The sequence below is a fragment of the Calonectris borealis genome, chromosome 5 (assembly GCF_964195595.1).
Source record: "Calonectris borealis chromosome 5, bCalBor7.hap1.2, whole genome shotgun sequence".
Taxonomy (NCBI): Eukaryota; Metazoa; Chordata; class Aves; order Procellariiformes; family Procellariidae; genus Calonectris; species Calonectris borealis.
This window is the reverse complement of record NC_134316.1, coordinates 40,852,232-40,867,627: the sequence shown is the minus strand read 5'-3', so window position 1 is coordinate 40,867,627 and position 15,396 is coordinate 40,852,232. Positions and strand designations below refer to the sequence as shown.

At 39.3% G+C, this 15,396-nt stretch overlaps 1 protein-coding gene across 4 annotated transcripts in view; it reads left to right on the top strand.

Moving 5' to 3' along the window:
• DPF3 (double PHD fingers 3) overlaps nucleotides 1-15,396 on the top strand; it is a 153,950-nt gene that overhangs the window by 93,617 nt on the left and 44,937 nt on the right. For 2 of the 4 annotated variants that reach the window (XR_012673931.1, XM_075151983.1), the window contains exons 5-7: nucleotides 1,154-1,249; nucleotides 2,322-2,360; nucleotides 5,998-6,076. Coding sequence is in view for 2 of the 4 variants with exons in the window: in XM_075151983.1 (XP_075008084.1) it covers nucleotides 1,154-1,249; nucleotides 2,322-2,360; nucleotides 5,998-6,076 (214 nt within the window). In the remaining 2 variants the exon portion in view is untranslated. The remainder of the gene's footprint in view (nucleotides 1-1,153; nucleotides 1,250-2,321; nucleotides 2,361-5,997; nucleotides 6,077-15,396) is intronic. The other 2 variants (XR_012673932.1, XM_075151985.1) reach the window with 1 other exon arrangement.

Genomic DNA, 15,396 nt, shown 5'->3' with positions numbered 1-15,396 from the left:
TTTGCTCCTGTTCTCCCTCTGCTGGCTCTCAAATAGCTGTTGACTAGAAATTATAGGGAAGGGACAAATACAGTAAGACTGAACCCCCCCATCAGTTTAAAGTCACTGATTTGAATCTGCATCATGGCTGCATGTTGTAATTTAAATGAATGGTGGCATGGTAAAGATAGGTTAGTGATTCCAGATTAGTCCCTTATGAAATGACACCGCACCGTGAACAGCAGGAGTGGCTGGGGCTCATTTCTGTATTTCTAGCAGACATGCCAAGGGTTGAGGGGATTTCAACAGGAATTCTTTCCACATTAGTGTTGTGATGGTTTGTCTTGCCTTTGTGCGTGCGATGTCCGACTTGTTCATGTTTTCAGGGCGGCCAGCCTGTGTTTGATTCTGTAGAGGTTACATTTCAAAAGATCAAGATAAAAGGATTGAAATTCCCTGGCCTGGGCATCTCACAGTTATGTGAGATGATGAATTATTGTTCCTATTAAATAATTAATTGAAGGAGCCATTGCTATTGTTCCTATTAACTTCAATGAGACCTCTATTTCCTCAGCATTTTCATGCAGCAAGACCCCTGCTTCCAGATTACAGAGTTGTACCTATGGTGTAAGCCCTGAAAGATGTTACTTTCTAGATCCACTAAACATGCTGGAATATATGGGGGAATTTTCTCTATTTTTGCTAAGCAAAGAAAATTCTGAGCTGCCAAGGAGAAAAACACTGACTTTTGTCTTCTTAAAGTGCATTCTCAACATTAGAGGAAAACAAAACAATTTAAGGTGCAAGAAACCAAAATAAAAAAATCATGCAAACAATTTCCCAGGCAGGGCCTGCAGTTATGCATACTAATACTTGTGTTGTCTTGGGATATCAGTGCTCAGTAATGCCACTGTTATTTCTTAGGAACCTTTTTCTCGTAGTTGACTGGTATCAGTGGTATTTTTCAATAAGAACTCCCTGGAGAACTGAGGGTGGAAGGGAAAACAAATTTTGCTCTAGTGGAGAGAAGTAGGGGTTCTGGGATCTGATTTGGGATTATATCATTAAACAACTGTAAATTAATAACCTGCAGACTCTGTGATAAAGAGCAACAGTTGGTTGTATGTGTCATCTTCTTTTCTTCTAACCATTCCTGTTTATTGTTCAACCACAGAGAGTTTTAGAAAATGATGAAAATGCAGATGAAGTGAATGAGGAAGAGGATTTGGAAGAAGATATTCCAAAACGAAAGAACAGGCCTAGAGGACGGGTAGGTGGAGACTTTACTGAAATGGAAAGGAAGGAAGCAAACCTCTGCTATCTAGTGTATATTTGTCATGTGTATTGCATATGAAAAGGGCATATCCACGGATATATGATGGTGATAACACTGCAGGGAATTTTCTGTCATATCGAAGATATGTAGGGAATTTTCTGTCATGGTCGAAGATTTTTTTAATATTTTTTCAGTTTATTTTTGTGAATTACCAAGAAAAAAGACTATTTTGAGAGTAAAAAGTTGGGGTAAATTTATTATAGTGTTGTATTTACAATTGTAATGTAAACTGTAATAATTATGATGACATCCTGCTATTACGATGCTCTTACTTTAAAACAATATTTACTAATTACAGAAAAGCAACAAATTCAATCATGACAGCCAAAAAAAAATTAATAAAAGTAACTTGAACTGTGTTAATACGTTTTGCAGCTTTCTCCAAGGTAGCACTTTGTGGCTGACACTGGCCCTCTTGAGCCAATGGCAAATCTTCCATTTGCTTAAAATGGGCAATATTTTATCCTTAGGGGAGTCTGTGTCCCTTCTCTTACCTAAGATGTCTTTTCACAATTTCAGCAGGGCACCAGTTAAGTAATGAGGCCAACATTTTAAAACTTGGAATCAACATTTTCAATTGTGGCCCCTTAAGCTAGGCATCTATTATAAACGTGAACACAATTCTCAGAAGTTTCAAGCATTTTCATCTTTCTTTGGCTCCAGCGGATGCTGCAGGGGCACAGGAGCTCTACAAGTACCTTTTGATGTGTTTGTAGGAGTCAAGCAAGAAGGGCCACATTTTAGGCCAAATGAGCAGGATATAATAGCTTTTGAATAAGAGAGAGACATGAAACCACACTGAATACTTGCAATGTACTTATGCATCAGACCCTCTCTTTTGGTTTCTTCTGTTGTTGTGTTGTTTCAGTTTTCTGCTCCTCTTTATTTTGGAGCTTAAGTCCTTTAATATAAGATCAAAGCACTTTAATAATTGGATAAGTATATATTTCACCTTCCTTATTCTCAAAATCATCTGAACCAGTTTCTTTCTTTCTTTCTTTCTTAGCCAAAGACCCCCACCTGGAAAAAAATTTTCCAGAAAAATGTAAGTTTCAGAAAATTTGTATGAACCAGTAACCAAAACCAGGAGTTAGAATCGATACATGCACACAAGCTTGACTGTAGTGATCAACTAATATTCCAGGCTAACAACTCTTTTCTAATAAGTTGCTTTCACATGAATTGCGCATGCTGGTTAGGGTGAGTGGAAGGGAGTGAATAGCTAAAAGCAATATACTGCTCAGGAGAAGGGAATTTGCTGTATTCATATATCCCAGGCCTACACAAACAAAGTCCTGAAGTTTCTGTAATGCGCAAAGTTTTACTCCCCTTTTCAGGAAACTGTTTCAGAATAACTATTACTTTTTCTCTGCTACTGTAGGGAAAGGAGTTGGAGGGTACTAGATGTCCCATTCATTTTGAAGCATGAATTTATGTCTTATTTTCTGCCCTAGAACTGGCCCCCTATTAAGTATAGGAGCAGCAGGATCTCTTGCCTTTTTCTTGCAACTAACTCCTGCTCTGCTAGTGCCCTGGCTTCATTCAGTGCAAAAAAGAGAAGTCTGAAGAGTGCCAAATACTTTGAGCAATTTTCGTTTTTATTTGATGGCATCAATAACCAAAGCAAAATGTGGTATAAATTAGGATTTCAAAATTAGGGCCAGATTCCCTAGCTGTTGAAAACTGGTAAGCCTGAATTGCAGCCTGAATCGCGTCTGGTCACGAGTGTTTTGCCACTCTTCAAGCGGCCCTTTTCTAACGCGAGCCTGAACCAGTGTAGGGAATTGGGACCCAGGATTTGAAATTAGGGGACGTGAAACCTGGGCAGCACTTTGTTTCTGGGAAGGAGTTGGTTAGGTTATTTTTAGAGGGCAGAAGAGGGGAAGGACACGCATAGGAAACTAGATCCTGCAGATTGTGGCCTTTGGGGATTTAGAGAAAGAGTGAGAAGGGCTGACAGCATCAATGCAGCATTAATATGACAGAACTACTGCTCTGGACTTTCCAAATTGCACATGCCCCTTCCTTTCCCTATAGCATGATTTTATTTTTAATCCTGGACTCTCCATCTATCCCTCTGGCTACTCTCTCTGGCTGCTTCAAGGCTGCTGTGCCATGGCTTCCAGGCCTCACACGTCAAGTCTCGTAGTCTTTGCTGCATCCCATCAGCAGAATGAAGGCAGTCGTGGATGACTGAATCCAACAGGCTGGAGTGCCGACAGCCAGCACGTGGCACTCAAGTTAGTGCCTCTGGGGCAGCTGCTGGGTTTACTACCCCCTCAAGGCTAGCCCTGAAATTGTGGGAGCATTAGGAAGGACGCTGAAGGCCGAAGAGATGGATTTACAGAAGGAGCTTTTTAGTGTCTTTGCTGGACAGGGAGAATGTGGTAGGAGCTGGGAAGGATAGTTTGCAAGGAGGTAAGAGAGGAATGCAGCTGCACCTGTACAGATTGTCTGTTTGTCAGCTGAATATCCCATGGGACAATTTCAAAGGCACTAAAGACATTTAGGAACCCAAGTCCCATTGAAAGTCATTGACTTGAAAAATCTCCCTCTGTGTGTTCAGTGCATGAAAAAGTATATCTGACGTGTGGTCATGACATGAATGCTGAACCCTTGCGTTTCTGTAGAGAATCGTTTGAAGGGAAACAGCTGGCTGTAAGACTAGCGAAACTCCAAGCAACAGACCTTAAATTGCCATCCTATTCTGAAAGGTGCCTATGTAAAAATAGTACCTTCTTACTCAACAGATCCGTTCTCAGTGTGTAAACAGAGTCAGACTTACTGACTGGTGACAAAAATAAGACTTTACAGCTTTTTCACAGCCCTGAAAAGCCAATGCAGCTGGTAGGATAGGGAAATTGGATCCTAATCCAGGTATCAGCAGAAATATTTATTAAGGGCCAATCACTTGTGTCTGTGAAGACTCTCTGATGAGCTGAGGGATTGTATAGGAGCTGCCATGGACTGAAATTCAGCTTGCAGCACATTTTGCAGTAGTGAGGGAAGAAAGGAACTAGCCTGGGATTGATTTCATAGCCCAGAGGGGGTTTACAGAGCTGGCAGTCAGAGAGAAAATATTGCAGATTAGTAAGATGATTTTATGTGATATGGTCAGTAAAGTAGCTTCCACCAAACAATTGTTGCTGGGGCCTTTTCCAGGGTGAAACTGCTTTTCAGTTCACCCTTACAAATCTCACTCTGCACGTGTGTGCTGATCTGCACAGAGGTCTTTGCAGAAGGCAGAGCTATACTTGTCATACCTAATAGTATTTACCCCATCCAGACAGCTGCAAATCCATGTCTTTCCTTCAGGACTGTGTTAAGAGTTAGACCTGAGCAATCCCAGGAAAATAATGTGTGAAACTTTTATAAATCCCTGTTTTGACAGACTGTGGCAGGCCAGTGTAAAACTGTTCCTTGTTCCTTCTCTTTAGATGTCCGATGGAATGCAGCTCGAAAAGTGCCAAATCCATAGAAGAGGGACAGAGCTCATATGACCCCTTTGTGTCTGGGGCACTAATATTCTCAGAATTTCTGCATCTTCTCCAGCTTTACTTGATGAAGCTCTGTCCCTTTCTTATTTTTACATGCAAAAGCTCGAAGGATTTGAATCAGGCAGCCTTGGCTAGGGTGAGAAACATGAACAGTTTAATAAGAGGAGCAGCAGAAACAATTTTGTTGCTTTTACCCAGGAATAGAGTAGCTGGCAGAATTAATAAAGGGCTATCTAGCCATCCACCTGCAGATCACTTCCTCAAATAAAGATCAAGTCTAAAATTATTGTCATCTACAGACTGTACATTAGTGAACATGAAAGAATTGAAGGCCTTGGCTCAGTTCCCAGTTCCACATCACAGCCTCCACCACTGGACAGATATCAACTGTCCGCTCATTGGCATCTCAGCTGAAAAGGGTCAGGACCAAGTAACTTTGAAGCTGAATTCCACTCTTACCTCTGGAGCTCAGGACAGAGCAGTCTGTGCTGTGGAGAAACAGAGCTTTTTGGTTTCCAGGGCTGCCAACTTGGTATGTTGTAGGAACACAAAGCTGCAGAGAGACCTTTCTGGGTAATTCCCGTTCTCTGTTATTGCAGGTAGCCACGTTACCTAATCTTTTCCACTAACTGGCCAAAGCTCCATTTTATAATTAGCCATGGTATCTTTATCCCAGAAGGCCATTTCAAAACATTGCTTTTCAGCTAGAAAACAAAACAAAACAAAACAAAACAAAACAAAACAAACAACTCCCCTTTGAAAATATTAAAGGAAATAATTTTACCTCTGCTTTATTTGGGGACTGTTTTCTGGCTGATTTAATAGTTATATTTATTCTCTAACACCTGTTCACCTATTCATTCATTCATATTCAGTTAAGCAAGGTATTTGAACATCTTCAGAAATGAATGTGTGATGATACTCGACTGAATATGTGCTGGCAGTGACCTACTGCTATGGATGAACAGTTTGGGTTATCTGTGGAGGGGATCTCCACTGCATTACAGGGTCCATTAACATAGTGCATATCTTAGGAGATGGAAGGGTCAAGCCCACCCTTGACAAACCTGTATGGAAGCTGAGGATTTGTTTAGTTTATATTGCACATTTTTCATAGGAGGGTGAGGGGCACAAAGAGACCTGAGGGGCGATGGAATAATGTTAACATTCCTCTTGTCCTTGCAGGCTCGGGGATCTGGAGGTGGCAGGAGACGGAATGATGCTGCCTCCCAGGATGATCATGACAAACCCTATGTTTGTGACAGTAAGTAGCACCCAGACAGCTGATTCTGCTTCCAGCCTGGTCCTACCAGCTCGGTGCACTCAGGGCTTCATCTTTTCCCTTCCAGCAAAATATTCTGCTGCTCTCTGACTTGCATGTTTGCCACCTGCTGCTGCTGCTGCTCTTGGTGTTTTTGCATGAAGGAAACAAAATTAAGTCCTCGGCAAGACTCCACTTCCCTTTGCCCTATAATAAATCATCTCTTATATTTTCTTTCTCTTTCTCCTTCTCTTTTTCTGGCTTCTCTGCCTTTTGTCGTCCTTTCCCCCATGTAAGATTCACCATCTATTTCTTTCTCTGTTTCAGATAGTTACAAACAAAAGCATAACTCAAAAATCTCCGACAAAGGTACTTCACCCTTGATGTATCTCTTCGTATATTTGGTGATTCTCTTTCCTTCAGTCCTTTTAAAATCTCACTGGGCTAAATTTTGAAGGTCTTATTCTCATCCCTCACTCAAAAAGTACTCTTGTGGTATCATCAGGAGTTGAGCCCTCCTAAGAAACAAACACAACTGGAATGCTTTGTTTTGATACATATTCCCTTTGAATATGGCCATGCTGTTTGACATCTTGCAGTGGGAATGCAGGTGAAGTAAGGCATTGCCCCAACTGAAAAATTATACCAGAGCCCAATACCCAAACTGAAGATGGATACCAGAGCCCTAGTATGAGGAAGGAGTCCAATATTTGATACCCAATGTATTTGTTTTACAGTCAAGTCCTTTGTGCTTTCCTTCTTCTTTCGATACTCTTTTTTGCTTCACTATGTCATTTCTGTGAAGGGCACTTATCTTACCCACATGCTTTTGAGGTCTCCCATCCAAAGGATTACTGTAGAGTGTACATGTACATGCAATAATAATTTGTGCTACTGGGTGCCTTGTATCCTGTAATACAATAACCTAACAAAAGTTAATAGAAGTAGGAGAATAGCAGGAGGTCTTAACTTCTGTAATCCAAAAGTGTTTGGTTGTTTTGAGGACAATTAGAATCCCTCTTTCTCCACTATTTACCTTTCTTGCAATGTTACGACCTTAAAAGACCAACTGTTACTATGTCAATCTATGAGGGTATTTCCTGCTTATTTTTAAAAACATGAAGAAATAAGGAGCATGCACAGTAAATAAGAACTATATTCTATATGATCAAATCATATTCTTTTATGGTAAGACCAGGTGACCCTGCACAGTACAATGATGGACATGTTGGGTATTTTGCTTCAGCAAGGTGGATATTCTAAGGGCAATCAGTAGAAATGGAAAGACTTGCACATGAATGGGAGTGTCTGAACACATGATCGAGGAGGAAGAGCTCTTTAGGATATGAAGAGTCAGGAGATTTCTACTGTGGTTAAATAGCTGTCCCTGTGTGTTGGAAGAACTAAAATGCATCTTCTAAGACTCCTCTGGGAGCCCAGTACATATCTTGCTGAAATCCACAGCTTTCCTCTGCTGGTGTATGCATAACTGTCTTTATCTCTTTTCTGGAACACCCTTCTAAATCCAAGGACACTTGTCAGTGGTAGTCATTTTGAACATAATGACTCTTTATTGTCTGATCTTGCTTTGCTTTTGGATCTTACAGAGAACTCACAACATGCATAGTAGTGATTTGCACAGAGTCGATAAAACATCTAAGATACCAAAGCAGGCAGCAGAAATCTGGGCTGCAGTCAAGGCTCTGGTACATTGTTGTACTGATGGAATTTTGCCTTGGCTTACATTTTGGAGCATAAATTTCCTCTTTGGTTTTGGAAATATAAACTTTCCTATTTCATTTGGCTGATATCTTTCATTTTTAGGAAACTTATAGTTAGAGGTGAGTCATAAGGAGTTTTGGAATCAGACTTTAAACAGTGACTCCTCCTTTTCCATTGTAGGTAGCTGAGAAAAGGATTATGTGGTAGCAGAACTCTTTTATCTGACTGTGGAGCAGAAGGGAAGAATTGTCCCAATTGTAATGCCATCATCCTGAAGTAATATCCTGCCCTTGTTAACTTTCTGTAGAAATGTTACATACAATTCATTGTGAATAATTGTCTTAAGTTGAGGCCTCTTTCCTGTTTGGGTGGATTTCTTGAATCAATTTTTTCTTTGAAATTATTTGCTAATATTTTTATAGATAAATCTCAATCTAATCATGGTACGTTAGAAATTGGTTTGCAGTACTCCATATGCATATGTTTTGGGCAGATAGTTTTGTTTTACATGGAAATATGTAGGTCAAAAATAGTGAATTTGTTTCTTGTTTGGGAAAACATGATTCCCACAATCACATTATTGGTATAAATAATTACCTTAATGGGTTGACACTCTACTTTTTCTGTATATTATTTAATTTACCTCCAGGTTGCTTTTTCTGCAAGTGTTTTGTTATTTGAGTTTGGAAAGCGACCACAAGGAAGAAAGCATAAGCATATCTAAACCAAATTAATTTTCCTACTTAACTGCATGGGCACAAAAAAAAAAGATTTGTGGTGAAGAACTACTCTGCTCTTTTTTCATAGTTACATATTCATATTTATGGGAAACAAGAATATATCCCCAGGTTTCATCGGTAATAAAAAGGTTATGGGAAAAAACTAGTCCATGTGTCAGTAAGATGATGCAAGAGCAGTACCCAGCCGATACTGCCCCTTGTGTTGGAAGGCAGCAATGTTATTTCTGAAAAGGCCTGCCTTTTTTGGAAGAGGCATTCAGCTATACACCAATATTAAACCCGGTCCCAATATTAAAACTGACTGGAAATATGGAATTTCTATATGGAGGAAGGTTTTCAAAGCTCAAAATGTTTTGTCATGCTATGTTATTAAGAAAAGGTGGTTGGCTGCTTGTTTTGTGGAATGAAATATTCTGAAATACTTCAGTTGATTTTATTGAGCATCTACTGTATCAGAAGTTCAGAATAAAACGTTTGACCATTTAAAGCATCGATAAATTGCTAACGTAATAATGAAATGCCTTGTTTCATCAAAACAGCAAGTGGAAAACTACTTGGTCAGATTTTCAACCAGTTGCATTGGATAGTGTTGTGCCTTCATCCCTTGGGATAAACGCTTGGATAATGAAAGTGGCAGGGCAGCCTGGTGTGAGATGGGTATAGGCTGGAAATGGTAACATAGCCGAATGGGTCAGCTGCTGTATGAGACCAGACCCAAACATAGCTTGAATACCTGGCTAGGAGATAGAGCAGGTGCCTCAAAGGATAGCGAAAAGTAGGGCTTGAGGAGCAAAGCAAAGCCTCTGATGTCAAGCAAGAGAAGTGGAAAATATGCCACCACAGCTGTCCATGATAAACTGGGCATGTGATTTTTAAAGGAGGGACAGAGTGAATGAATGTATGAATACCTACATATGTAATGAGAATTGATGTCATGTTGTTGTCAAATGGTCAGCTAGGGAACTGTCAGTTCTACCACAGCAGTCTTCTTAAAAATCGTTCTACTATTTTCATATGTTTATTATGCATTATGTACTATTTTTTTTAAAAAAAAAAAAGCTTCTCTGAAGTTTTATCTGGAAACTTGTATTTTGGTTTGACAGTTGCAATCAATTGTAGCATCTGAGCTTCATGACTCCAGATGTCTACTTCCTTTAGCCAGAGCGGTTAGTTTGTGCTGAATCTCTACAAGTTATTAACTTTCCTGCTGTCCATCCTCATTTGTCTGCTTTCATTCTTCTCATGTTCCCATAGAGACATACCTATGTACATACTTTCACCTTTGTTTTCTATCTATGGAAGATTTCCCTTGCCCATCTCTAAAAGAAGTTGTTTCTATCTTTTCCTTTTACCAATATGTCCTTGTTTCCTTTTAGTTTTATTCCTGTATAAACTGCTGTTTTAGCATAACAACTTATGTTTGTATCGTATCCTTTATTCACAGTCCCTCTGAGGCTGAGATACACATTCAGATCCATTCCTTGTGCAAAATGAGAATTGACTGAAACCTTCCTATGATCTCTGCTGGATCAGTGATTAATGCAACCTTGCACGTACCCGGAGACACTGATCCTAGAGGGTTTTGTAGAAGCTGATTCTTTTGTCAAAAACTTCATTTTCAGGTTTCTCTAGTTATTTAACCTGAATTTTCTCTGCTGCAGTCTAAGACCAGCAGTTTTTGCTCTGTTCTTAGTGGATAACAATGTCTTCTTTCTATGTCTGCAAACAGTTACTGGAGCTTCTTTCAGCTGTGTTTTCTTCAGCTCTTTCATTAAGCTTGTTTCTTTTCTCTGAAAAATCTCCAAAGGGTCTTATTTAAGTAGCAGTGTCCAGAACTAAGTAGAATATGCTGTTCTGAGGATAGAAGCAGTTCAGAAGATGAATGGTTGATACATTTACATGTAACTTACATTTACTTACAGAACTGAGATGGCTGACCTAATAGGTTGCTTAGTAAACCCTTTTCAATGCAAGACGCTCCTTTCCAGTGCTGTGTCATGTTTCAGTGGCAAAGGAGTTTTCATCCTTGTCCACCATGTGAGTTCATATTTAATATACCATTTGCAATAGCTTCTTGTTCCTTCCCTGTTCAACCTGTTTCTACTCAGGCAGATTATCTATCATCTTTAGTTTCCTCATTATACTGCTTTGTCCTGTTGATACTGTGTTTTATTTAACTATACTAGATGTCATATTAATATTTACTAATTACGTTACTGTTTGAAAGAATTCTTTGATTAATGAGTCTCATATGATACTTTTTTTTATTATTCCAATACTTTCACCAACAATCAGTTCTCTTCATGTTTGATTCTTTCACTCTCTATTCCACCCTCCCAATTAATGATAGAAACAGAGGCAAGCATTAGGCCCAAAATAGACTCTTTCAGGTGCTTGAAGATGCAGAAAGGTGCCTTGTAAAGTTTTTAAAAAAATTAGGCTCCTAATTGTCACTGATTTCAACTGGAGGAAGGCTCCTAAACTGTTTTCCCTGAATATCCCACCAAGTGCCTATCTGCTCGTATTGTGCCTACAGATTGTACAAGGCTTGGTCCCTAGGTGGACACTTTGAACTTGACTTTGAACTACTAATAATTATTCAGAACATGGTTTTGTTTTTAAAAATGCTTGACCCTACATCCTAATACCTATAGCTTGAAACATCCTCCTGCTTTTTCTGTAAGTTCATCATTCAGCGGGGCATTGAAGTTTCGTTATTTTGAGGTTAATTTTTTTCTTCTCCATTCCCTTTCTCCACTAAATGTATTGTAGCTTCTGCCAACAAAAGGCTGGAGTCTTCAGGTAGTTTAAGTGGTTTAAGATGAACAGATTCCACTGAGTTTCAATGGGTACTGAGGATCTCTCTCTTTTAGTTCCTTAGAAAATCCCAGTTAAATGTTTTCTTGTTCTAGCATGACTTGCCAAATGCAATTCCTTGAGGCCTATTCTTTAGGAAGTATTTTACTGTATATGTTCACAAAGTGACGACTCTAGTAATTACCTTGCTAACTTCACCTGCCTTCTTTCTCATCTCCTTGAAATGGACCTGATCCTGTCATACTCATTTTAACAAACATCTCATTGATTCTCGGGAAGATTTGCTGGAATACAAAAGGCCTACAAGATAAATCATGATTTAACTTGATTTTTACCACTTCTCTGAGATTTAATCTGTTGTCTTAATTCTTACAGATAGTATGAATGAGTCCAACGCTACTAACTGCTGCTTCTTAGGACACACCTTTGGTTAAATATCACAATGACAAGCTGATTTGAAAATGCTTTGGTTATAGCATTATGTTTTTACATGCTTCTCATAAATCTCCACCATGACTTCAGCTTCCCTTTAAACTATTAGCAGTTTAAGCCCTAAATCATTTCCTGGTATTATCCTTTCTAGTGAATCCCTAAGTAGTTAATAAGCAATAAGATCTAGAATAAGATGATTGTTCAGATAAACCTAACAAACAACTCTCCCACCATAGCTGCTATACTTGGCATTCATTGACTACATTATTGGTAGAAAAGCCAAGATGAGAGAGGCAAGAACGCTTTTTTTTTTTTTAAATATTGAATAACACAGGTCTGGAGCAGAGCACATGGTAAGAGGGGAACAGAGTTGACTCTGATGATAGTTGAACTTTTTCTACTCATACAGGCTACCTGTTTTCTCCTTTGCCTCTACTAGCAATTCATTTATTGAAATGTAGACGTATATATTGTTGACCTGTGCATGTTTTGCACTGGAGTTCAACATTCCTGTGACCTTAACACACAGGTAGATTCTGGGACTTGTCCTCTGGGGGCACTGGAACAAGAACTATTTACTACCCACAGAAAACCCCCTATGAAATGGGTTATTAAATAGTTGCTCTAATACTAGAGGTGTACAGCATGTCAATACTGATCAAAGAGGGACAAACATAATACCTTTCCTTCAATGGAGATCAAAATACACTGTTAGCATTTGAGATCTCTAGATGTGCCAGAGTGTGGACATAACTGTAACAGGGGAAGTTATATTACCAAATCAGTGCAAAACAAGGAATGTTTTTTTTGGAGTGGAGCAAATGGTGGGACAGGAAGATAACTTTGAGGAATGACTGCCTGCCAGCAGTTAACTTAAGATTTAGCATTTGACACAGCCCAGCTGAGAAGAAAGAACAGGAGGCAAAGGAGAAAAGCAAAGAAAGACAATGAGGGGGGCAAGATTCAGCGACAAAAAAAAAAAAGAAGCATGTACTCCCCCAATTTCCTGTTTCCGCTAAAAATCTGGATTGTTTCCTTCTGTCTCGTACTGGTGACAGATTGTGCAAAATGTATGTGGAGAGCTGGCTGGAACATAGCTCACAGCCTGCCAAGGACCAAATGTGTAACAATTTCAAAATGACAGCAACAGAGCCATTAAATATTTGATGAGGAAATCTTTTAAGTCATAGATTTCAAATCCCCTTTTAAAGCAGGGGAAGTATTTTATATTAATTTTACTCATTGAGAAACGTAAACTGAGTGAGACTTTGCTTATCCAAAGAGTTGCAGGCTATTACAGGCCAGAATTTAGAACAGAGCTCTCTTTTAGGAAACATGCAATGCTTGTGATTAAACTGTCTACAAATTATGTTTTTCCCCCATAACATAGTTGTGTAACGTCTTCATTTCAGTCTTTAAATTGGAAGGAAAGTAAGGTTCATCACAGGAGAGTGTCTGGTGGCCTAATAAAATCTCCCTTTCTTCCCCATTTGTGGCGTTTGATCTGCACTGCTGTATTACTGCTTACTTACCCGGCTTGTTCCTAAAACGGCATTCACATCAGGTTATAGCAAAATATATCCTTTGAATGCAGGAGAAATTGGAGTGGGTTACGTTCTACAAACTCCTGCTGTTTTCATTGGGCTCAGCTACCTAATTAAAGATCAAGTCAACTTCCCAGTGTTGAGATTCAGGATGAAATCTACCACATGCAAGGATGATGAGCCTATCCAGCAAGGAAAATTAAAGATAAAAAAAGTCAAAGCTGCTGAAAGAAAGGCAAGGCCACCCGGCAAAGTTTATGAAAGGCACACTCTCACTTGCTGTGCGTGAGCTGCATAGTGTTAAGAACGTAATCACCAGCGTACATTTCAGACTGGGGGAACCAGTTCTCATTATGTTTTGTCAGCTCAGAGAATGAGAAAGATGTGGTGTGAGCACTGGTCTGGATGTTGGAACTCATGAATTCCAATCCTGGTAATGACAAAAGATCACTATGTGGGCAAGTTACTTAACCCCTCTGTGGTTCTCTTTTTTCAGAAGTGAAATGAGAATGGTATTTCCCACTCAGGAATGTGGAGGAAGATTAATTAATGTTTGAAAAGCCAGTCTTGCAGTGGGAAGAGTTATATAAGAGCTAAATGTTTATTAATGATCACCCTTTTATAGAAATTACTACTTAGCACAGTGATATGGTAGATTAATAAAATGTGCTCTATCTGCAAAGTAAGAGATTAGGGTGAATTCAGGAAGATTCAATCTGTAGGAGAAACCATGAAGTTCTGACTTAGCTTTTATTCTAGCAAAGTCTCACTGAAGGCAATGGTTCTTTTGTCAGACTGATACCGTGATACCCTTTTTCCCCTGCAAAAGTCTTATTTGCTTGGGGAATAGGAAATCTCTGCAGTTTCAACTGATGGCATCACTTTGGACTTTTTCCATGACAGAACATGAATTTAAAAGGTGGAAAAGTCTAGACACCAAGAAAAAAAGCTGCTGGAAGCTGCACATCTTTGGTCCTACAAAGAATCTGCTGGGACTGTGTAAACAGAACTCCTGTGCCTCAGCTCTGGTTATAAAGCCCTCCAAATTCCTTTTTAGCTAGGCATGTCTCAGCTTGCTGCCACCCTTGAAGGCCATCTGAAAGAGTTTTGGCAGTGGGAAGGGCTCAGCTGCAGAATTACTACTGCCTCAGCTTATATCAATACTTCCTGTTTTTTTCCTGGTGAACTGATATGTTTTGCTGGAGAAGGGCAAGTCTGCAGACCCATCTGACTTCCTATGCCATCCTAAATTCCGCAGCTAAAATCCCTGCAGGGTTCTGTAGGGAATGGAGGCAAGGCCACAGCCTTGGGACTTCCTGCAGGGAATGCAAGTTTCTTTTTGTGCATTGAGGGAGAAAGATGCATGAGACTATATTTAAGGACATGGTGCTTTTGCAAGGTAACAACTGTAGAGCTAGAATTGTGGGTATGTTTTCAAGCAGAGCTGAATGAAATAAAGTCTGGTAGAATTTTTTTTTTTAAATATTTTTGTTTGAAACTTAAAACTCTCTGAAATAGGTAAATGGAACTGGGTTTTAGAGCTTATCTGATTTTGCAGCTAGATTAGCAGTAACGCAGAATCAACCTATATAAGAGCAAGATACAGTTGGATAGTAAATATCATGCAGCTATTAACTCCAAGTGCCTCCTCCTTTGTCAGTGCAGCACTGATCAGCTGACAGTGCTCTGAAAATAATTTAAGTAGACAGAAGTTTTTGGGCAGTATCAGTAATTCATAGCAGAATAATTATTTTTTAACTTTCATCTTCAAACGCACACAAGTAAGGGGAATGGAGTAGGATACTTAGTATGATACTCAAATAATCTGCTAGAAATGTAAATCTATCTCTCCATTCTAAGAAGTGCTGTAACATTTGTGTAATTAGAGGGGGTTATCTTTCTGAAATAATTTAAACAGTGAGCATTTTGTTTGATGATTACTTTCGTGTTACACTTTTTCCAATATTCAAAAAGTGGAGACAAAGTTGTACAGAACTGTGGATAGCTTGTTGTTTGACTCCCTGCCAGCATCTCTTCCACTGCTTGTCCTTTGCTCTGTAGGACTGCA